Source organism: Cryptotermes secundus, unplaced genomic scaffold, assembly GCF_002891405.2.
Source record: "Cryptotermes secundus unplaced genomic scaffold, Csec_1.0 scaffold541, whole genome shotgun sequence".
In the NCBI taxonomy this organism is placed as follows: Eukaryota; Metazoa; Arthropoda; class Insecta; order Blattodea; family Kalotermitidae; genus Cryptotermes; species Cryptotermes secundus.
In genome coordinates this window covers 59,656-69,258 of record NW_019735467.1, presented here as the reverse complement: position 1 = coordinate 69,258, position 9,603 = coordinate 59,656, and the positions used below count along the sequence as shown (strand labels likewise).

Genomic DNA, 9,603 nt, shown 5'->3' with positions numbered 1-9,603 from the left:
CGTGTATAGGCCGCAGCACAATTTTCAGACAGAAATTATAGAAAAAATAATTTTCTTGGAATATTATTTCAGGAGTAGATATTATTCCGAAATTTGGCAAAGTTAATTTTTTTTAAATGAAGTGTGATTTCGAATATTTCGAATATAAGCCGCACCCCAGTTTTCCTCTTGAATTTTTGGCAAAAAATGTGCGGCCTATACATGCATAAATACGGTATATATAAAAACATTCGGCCGTTAAAGGTTAAGTACACTTTCTTCATTTGCAGAAAAGCGTGCAACTGCATGCTCTTTTTATATCTAAGGGCAACCTTATGATGGCCGAGTGGTCTGCACGAGTGCTGACGGGCAAGCAGCCGTCCACAGTTGTCGAGAATTTGAGAAATAGTGTCCTATGACATGTACAGATCAATGTCCAAGTTGCGATGTAATGTCCATCTTCATCTGGAAACCAGCTGCAATTTTTATGCAGTTTACTGTCTCAATTAAAACAAATGGTTTGATTACATCAAGATTTCATGTAACCATATATGCAGTATAATTGTTTTCCATGAAACTGATGTGATATTTAGTATGTTTGTTAAAAATGCATTCAAAATAAACTTCTGTCCCTCCAAAAAAGTTTCACGACTTCCCCATTTCATTTTTCCCAGTGGAGTTTTATTATATACAAATTCATCTATACTCATGTCCGTGTACTGCTGAAATTGTGTAAGTAAAATGCTTTAAACCCAACGAAAGTTATAATCTTTAGAGAACTACAGAAACATGAAATCATTTTTCTTCTAAGACTGGAAAGTCTTCTGTCTCAACCTGAATGTAGAATCATATTTTGACTCTTTGAGTTCTAGGACTTCACATCTTTGTAAATTTTACATATTTCTGTTGGTCACTGTCAAAAGTACCCGAGATATTACAATTTAGCCGATGGGGAGGATCCGAGGTTCACGCAGCAGTGGGATATAAAGCCATGCAATCCACTGAATGTAAACTGATACTTCAGAGGAACATGCCACTTCCATCTTTATTTTTTGCTTGCTGCCTCCTTCATGCTGATTTGTTGCTTGGCTTGCTCCTGAACCCTTAAGATGGAGGCACATGATCCCCTAAATTGTCAGATGACTTTCAACTGTCTGTAGAGCATATCCCAAAACAGAGAATTCTTCAATTTACACATTTCCGCAAAATTACATTTCTTTCTTGTGAATTTTCACATTATTTTCGAGCCCTTATTTTCCCCAAGTTTTTTTTTTATTTTATACTACCTCTTCAAAAGCTAAAATCGATACTTCATTGTGATCAGCTCGACAAGGATCCAACCTGTTGAGAAACATCCTGTGATATAGAATCTGAGGGTTTCAAAGTGGTAGTTAGGAAGAGATCTGTCTCCTGGCATATAATGCCATTAGTCTGCTGAAAGTTAACTGATGTTTTGGAGCAGCATGTCACCCCATGTTCAGGGCCGAGGAATATGCAAAGCAAGAAACCAGCTGAAGCAAGCAGTTTCTTGTTTGGCTTATTCTTCAACCCTGAGGTGACATGCTGCTCTGAAACACCAGCTGACTTTCAACAGACTGCACAGTATTAGACAGACTGTAACAGAACATAGAATGCTTCATCCTATGTCATGATGGATTTGAGGTCCTCACAGCAGTGAGTACAAAGAATATTGGCCTCTGTGTTGTAACAGTGAACAGTTCATGAACAGACCAACATTTCAGAAGGACATATCACCTCCATCCTCAGGGTTAAAGAGCAAGCCAAAAGAAAAACCAATGGAAGCTTGCTTCACTTGCTCTTCAACCCTGAAAATGGATCACATATGTTCCTCTGAAATGTCAGACTGTTTCCGAACTATACAGCATTACAATCCAGAAGACTACATGCTTCATCCCGTTACAATTATGGTTTTCATTCAAGGAGTGGACAACCAGTCAAGTGGTTCTTCACTCTCCCACAGTGGCACATTAAATTCCCCCAGACACTTAAGTGTGTAACTGCGGCATTTGATTTTATAATATTTGCTCCCCTTTTAAAATGCAGTATCTCAATCATGTGTTGTCATAAAATTATGGAACAAAAAGCCACTGAAAGACCAATTATCAGACTTCACATATCTGTANTCCGTAACCGTTCAACTTTGGACATAGGTGTTTTGGGTTATATCGGCATACTTTAACATAAGGAACACCCTCCCGAAGTTTGGTCCATTCCTCCTGGGACACCCTGTATATATAGTAAAATTCCATACTGCTTGCTTTATTCTCAAAAATCCACCACTGTTACCACTGAATTCCATTTCTGTTCAGACTATGTGATCTCATACATGTATGCCTGAGTCATTCACATCCAATATACTCTGTCTTGACCTGGGTGTAGTGTTTAGAACTGAAACACGATCATACAAAGGGCGTTCCATACATAAGGTCTCCTATTATTTTGTGTTAATATGTAATGTCTGAGCTGGATGTTGGTGGTGTTGTAGTAAAGGCTGAACCTTCCTGCCAATGTACTGTTAGTTTGGTTGTCGTGCGACAGATAGCGACAGCAGAGCAGTCTATCAAAATGGCATCTGATATAGAAGTGCATAAGAAACAGAGATGTGTTACTGAATTTCTCACTGCTGAACAAATTGCATCCATTGACATCCATCGACACTTGCTAAAGGTGTATGGAGACAATACAGTGGATATCAGCACAGTGAGGTGGTGGGTAGTGCGTTTCAACAGTGGCGAAAGTGAAGTGCATGACAAGCAATGCCCCGGGCATCCCTGCTCATCTGCCACTCCTCACAATGAGCAGCACCTCGATCAGCTCATCCATACAGATCGGCAGATAATGTCCAGGAAACTGTGTGCATGGCTTAATATCAGCTGTCATGCACTGGAAACAACGTTGGGGAAGCTGGATTATTGCAAAGTTTGTTCCAGGTGGGTCCCGCACATGCTTACACAGGACCACAAAACTTATCGAATGGAAGTCTATCAGGACCTCTTACACCAGTTTGAGACTGAAGATGACAAGTTTCTGGACAGCATCGTCACCGGAGATAAGACGTGGTGTCACCACTATGAGCCGGAATCCAAAAGACAGTCCATGGAGTGGCGACATCCAGATTCCCCAAGAAAAAAGAAGCTCAAGACACAGTCATCAGCAGGGAAAGTGATGTGCACTGTCTTTTGGGATAGGCAGGGTGTGACTTTCTTGGATTTCCTGGAGCCTGGTGAGACTGTCAATTCTGAACGCTACAAGATGACGCGGACTATGCTGAAAGCCCACACTTCCCGAGTCCGGCCAGAGAAGCAGACAACCTTTCACCTGCAACATGATAACGCTAGGCCCCATACCAGTTTGGCGACCACCGCACACACTGCAAAGTTTGGCTGGACTGTCCTACCACATCCACCTTATAGCCCCGATTTAGTACCTTCCATCTCTTTAGGTCTATGAAAGATGGACTACGTGGGCAACATTTTCCAGACAATGATGCTGTCATTGCAGCTGTAAGAGAGTGGCTAGCCTCTGCCAGTGCAGACTTTTATGGGCGTGGCATACATGCTCTTGTTCATCACTGGCAAAGTGCATAACGGATGGTGGTGATACGTGGAAAAATACCTGTAAGTAGCTGAAATCTTGCTCTATTTAACTGTATTATTATGCTTCCTGTATCTGTTGTAGATTTCATTAAAAAAATAGGAGGCATTATATACAGAACGCTCCTCATAGTAGTGTGTCTCGTGAAAACACACACTTCCAACTTGGCTTATTTTGACACTGTGGATCCCTCACTGATAAACAAAGTTTCTTATTGCTGTGTGGGCAAGCTCAAGGCTAGTATGGATGAATGAACTAAACTGTTCTTCCAAACATCACTGCAAAAACATGATCTTTTACAGACTATGAAATCAATACTAAAATTATACCATTGGAAACACTGCTGCAACTGAAGTGGCAGATACTCTCGATACTTTATAATTATGTAGGTTTCAATATCAGCCCAGTGATCAGTCCTAGATTTTAGTTTTAGATTAGGTGTTTTTTTCTAAAAAATTTTGGGCATACCAATTTGTTCCTCTGGCTGTTGCTTCAGCAATGTCTGGCATACAAAACAACTCAAAATATTCCAGGTGGTTACTGGGGTCTTCTAAACCAACCTTTATTGCAGGTTTGCCAATAAATGGAAAATGTGGTCACTCAGCACTTGAATTCGCACATATGCCAGGTTGCATGCTACCACTATCACTGACATTTTCTGCTTCATCACAGTTAACACTTTGCTCACTACCTAATGAAATTTTCACATTTATTTCATTATCACTACTGTACTCACTCTCTTGTAACAGTTCATAAAACATCTCATCACTTACACACATCTTCTTCCTAGGACCTGCCATAATGTTTAGTTGAAAGAACACGAACCCAGGACAGCTATCAAGCAATCAACAACTTCCTGTCACACTCTGAAGTAAGTAGAACATCTTGCAAGCAAAATGTACAAGTTTCCATTTCTGAATGGCATTATATCTAACGGAGTAGTTAGAAACATGCATAACGTCTACAGACATCATGGCCACTACGATATACACAGTACCACATGACATCTATAAACGTCAAAACCACTTGACTGGGTATTCAACATTTATGAAGCACTACAACTGAGTTCATACTGTGTTCAGATTGAAGATTACCTTTCTAACCTGCAAGTAACAAAAAATATTCATGTGTCATTGACAGTTTATTGTATGGACAGTAGTCTTAATATGCCATGACTGCAAGCTCCATACAACTTCCCTATTAGAAGTTAACACCAAAACCAACAGACTGTTTAAGGTCATAACATCCTTACTATAATGTAAAATGCATCATGTACAGTTCGTGAATGTCAATGGAATTAAGTACTGCGAAAATCATAAGTTTTAAGTGAACCAGCCTAAATCCATAAAGAGTTGACTGGCATATAGTTACAAAAGTGACACGATACAACATAAGTACAGCACTTTTAAGTTATTGTTATTACAAATGGTAAGAGTCTGAAAGCTTTTTCAATGTAACAAAAAACACACTTTTAAACTCACAAGGTGCAACTGTTAGAAGACTGTCAATATAGTTTTTCTGTTCTAGCAACTTTACATAAGGTAATTTTGCATGTTCTACTAAGAAAACAAAAAAACTGTATGCCACTGCGTAGAATGCTCCCATTAGTGGCATATTAGCCACTATATACTGTTGGAAATGAAAACCAGTCTCAGAATTTCTACTGTCATCATTCATCAATTTGGATGCAATTACTTATATTTAACTAATCTTTCAATGTGAAGCATATACTAAAATGGTTTTAACACAAAGTACCGAATATGCATTAAATTGTTAGAAAGAAGACGAATTATAATAATGACTAATGTAACTAAAATCTTATAAGGCTCTTCTGAGACATTCAAAGCGGGTGAAACCTTGAACTATGACATAACCACTCTTCTGCATCTATAATTTCAGCACCCTATCCAACGTAACTTTGGCAGATACATTCATTCTTATGTAATTTTAAAAGTTTGCATGTATGAAAGGGAATATTCAATAAACATATTATGTTTCAGTTTTTTCCTAAAGAACATGCGTGTCTCACAGTCCTGACCTTAAATGTCAAGTCATCACATATAATAATATACATAGAGGAAAAAATCATACTCATTAAAGTTCTGAAACCCTCATAATGGGAGGAAAAATGTGGGCTACTGACTTCTTGTAACATAGCATGGTGACCTCACACTTGTAAGACAAAAGTTTTAACCCAAACATAATCTAAACCTACAATTCCAATGAAGTTTCTCACACAATCAACTTTCCCGAAGAGGATGGAAAATGGAAACAACAGATTTCCAAATTAAGTTCAATTCAAATCCAACATCTGATAACAGATATCGATTAAGTATGGAGTCACAGAACTTATTTACATATCAATTAATTTTAACTTGTCTCTGTACCAGTCCAACACCCTTACTCATCATGTTATGTGTTATTCTGCTCAATGCTGGAGAAGTGTTGACATGAAATTCAGTTTTTCTTTTTATTTTCAGACGCAGGAGAGTGACTGCAATTAAAGGAACAAGGGCTAACAACCATATGCATCACATTTCATAAATCATCACATGGTAAGAATTTCAAATGGAAAATCAGTATGAGTCCACTTGGAAGAACTGCACAGTCCAGGAATCAGTTACTCATAAGGTGAAAGAAAGATGTTTCCTACCAAGCTGCAATGTCCTTTCGATTTTAATTACACCTGGAATTTCTAACTCTCTGCCCATCCCCGTGAGGAGGAAACCCCATCAAATATGATGAACTCTAAAACTTCTGAAATTACTGACATCTTACAATCCTTACCACATTCATTTTGTATTAACACAAAAAAATATATGTACATTCAATTAAATGTTCATATGCAACTTTCTTGCATGTGGCAAAATTCTGCACTCACAAAAGTTTCTTAGGCATCATGCTCCTGCTCTGAGAGTTCTTGATAGCGAGCAAACATCATCTTCTTCACACAGTCCTTGTATGTTTCTCCAGGAAGTGCTCCATATGTTCCTCCTTTAGCACCAAGTCCAGCTGTGGTTGCACGATGTTCAGTCTACATGAAACAAGCAGTCAAGTTTTGGGAATAAAACAGCATATTTTCTTGGACCCATGGTAATATCAAAGCTATGATATTCACTTACAATAAAGTTTTCTTGTGTGATCAGGTGTGCAAAAAGTATACAGCAACCAACATTTCATAGATTGTCTCTGTACCTAACTGTATTGTGTATTCACCTTAAACCCAGCATCCTTGTCTGGGTGCATACTACTGGGGAAACAGTGGGTGGAGTCTGCAAGTTCTGTCATTGCACCTTCAACACTGTTTAACCTGGAATATCCAGATGCTGGCTGTCACAGATGATTCTTTCCAATTGTTTCTTAATACCCTGTAGGAGTGTGAGAGGAAAGAAGGACCCATGACAGCCAACCTGAACACAGACACTGGGTTCCAAAATGTGTATACAATAATGGGTGAACACATCACTTGTCACATTAATCCCTGATGATGGTGACAGAGTTCCTGAAATGCTGGACATTACTATTCTCACATGGCTAACTGCCTGAGAAAACTTCATTTTAGGCATGTGACAGTCTCAGACTTTGGAGACTGATTCAAGAAAAAATCTCTCATGTTCATTTACAGTCTTGAACTTATGGTATTTTCTGACAACTGCATCTGCTTTGCACACCAATGTCAGATGTTGAAAGGTGCAAGTATCATATTTGCCTTGGTGGAAGATGAATCCTCCCCCTATGACTTCCAACACCATGGGTCATGTTAAGGGATGGGGGAGGGAAAAGGGGGGAGGGGAGGAGAGGAGAGGAAGACATATATGGTGTGGTGTTAAAGTAGTGAACTTCACCATTTTGAAAAATGTACAGATTACATCATCAGATATATGTACAAATATATTTGCATTTCTCTTGATGGGATGACACGTAACACAACTGGTAATATTGTGGAGAGAAGATACTGACGGCACTCCGATACGCTCCATGTTGGACCTTTCATAGCCAGAGAGCAAATATACTGTTTCGTGGTTGACAACATAACAGAAAGCTAATTAATAAGTAAAAGGGAACAGGACAAGTTCAAAGCTGAAAGATCTAATTTTAGAAAACTCAAAGAGATCAGTATCATAATAAAATGTCAATGACTTTGCAGCACAATAAATCAACTACTTATAATAAAAAATGACTACAAAAGAGAAGTAGTGTAAGGTAATCTTATTGGACCTGGTGTATCCATAAGAGTAGTTACGTTAATTAAAATCTGTTTGGGAGCTTTCTCCCCTGAGGTGTGAAGTGGCCAGGAGGTGTAGCTAACCATTATATCCAACTAGTCTTAGACCAAGAACACATGGACCTACAAATCCACTCACCCAAATGTCTTCGCGCTTAATTAGTTTAGCACAGGGACAACTTTACCTTATCTTGAATGAAGCCTACACTACAGTGACACTGGGGATTCTCTACTGGTGGCACTCTTTTTAAATCTCACCATTCAGCTACCCTTCATTTTATAATATGCCATTAAGGAATTTCCAAAAGGGTGAAAAAAAGAAACACACACACACAATGGCATTAAAAGTGACCCTAAAGACATGGAAAGGAATTTACTGAGTGAGGATACAAGCATTTTTTGTGAGAATGGCCATGAACATTCACATCAATAAATATACAGCCTTAACCGGGTGAACAACCATCAACGGTATAATGTACACCGAAACCCCCATTTAAGGCATCTTTGGGGAAAAGTGAATGTGAACATTACCCAACCAAGTAAGATCTAAATGGAGGAGATTTAATATTCAGATTACCAATGGAAGATCAATAAAATCAAATATCAAATGAGGAAAAACCTTAAATTTAGGAACATTAAATGGGAGTTCTACCTTCTGGGATAAAACATCATGTAGTCCATGGAAAAACAGCTGACATTTCAGAGGAACATGTCACCTCCATCTTCATAGTCAAAGTATAAGCGAAGCAAGAAGCCACCATGAAATCAGATGCCCGAAAATGAAGGTGACATGTTCCCCTGAAACACCAGTGGATTCTGAGTGGACTATGACATTACATCCCAGACAGCAGAACTCCTGATAACCACTGCTGTGAGAACCTCAAATCATATGTACTGCATATAGTTACAGGTTGTGAAGCATAAAATGACATGATAATTACGGATGATGTACTGTGAAGGACATGTAAGGGAGCAACTCTGGTTCAGGCCAGCATCAGTTTGAGGGGAATGAGGCAGAGCCACAAAAACCCAAGTCACGAGAGAAAGTTGAATATGGGGTCACTCAACTATCACACTGTGATATGCACTTACATCAGTTCATTTCAAAATACTTGACACCACATAATTAAACTTTAATAACAAGGCAACACAATCTTCACCCCATTCCATTCACTTCATATCCTTACAATGGATCTCCCTGTGATACATCCATCTTAATGTTTTCCACCCATCATATTCTGGAACTTGTAAATGGTAAATTTCATAGAAGTTGCCTCAGCAACATTACTGTGCAGTCACAGTTAACTTAGATTTAAATATAGTATGCTGCCCTTCAAAATATAAAAATAGAAATTGAAACCATGTGGGTAATTCTGTGCACCATGACACTCAATGAGCAAACGCCAGAAGCGAGCGTCAACCCTAACTCTACTTCAGTTCTGGCATGTTGGGGAAAGGAAGACTAATCATCGGAACATCCAGGATGGTGTTTTCCTTTTTCATTCTCATTCTTCTGTCTCTCTATTTTTATGTAATTAAAAATTAAACTGTTGTACATTTGATTTAAATATACAGTCATTACAAACTGTCACGATTTAGTGACTACACACGGGGTTTTGACTGGTAATTCGATTTATTGAACCCATAACTACAAATAATTTTATTGCTATTCCTAACCTATACTCTTAACCCTTCAGCGTGGGCATTTAAATATCGCTGTTGTGGGGCCTCCTGCGGTAGTATTTTTTGATTGCCCATTTAAATTTTGCTCTAAATTTTATTAT

General features: G+C 38.6%; 1 protein-coding gene across 3 annotated transcripts in view; it reads right to left on the bottom strand.

The window, feature by feature from the left end:
- The window catches only part of LOC111869340 (RNA-binding protein 5), a gene marked incomplete at its 5' end in the record, with an annotated part of 74,056 nt that overhangs the window by 7,210 nt on the left and 57,243 nt on the right, over nucleotides 1–9,603 (bottom strand). The window contains 2 exon segments of one of the 3 annotated variants that reach the window (XM_023860797.2): nucleotides 3,183–4,697; nucleotides 6,476–6,628. In XM_023860797.2, the coding sequence (XP_023716565.2) occupies nucleotides 6,485–6,628 (144 nt within the window). 3 annotated transcript variants of the gene reach the window in all.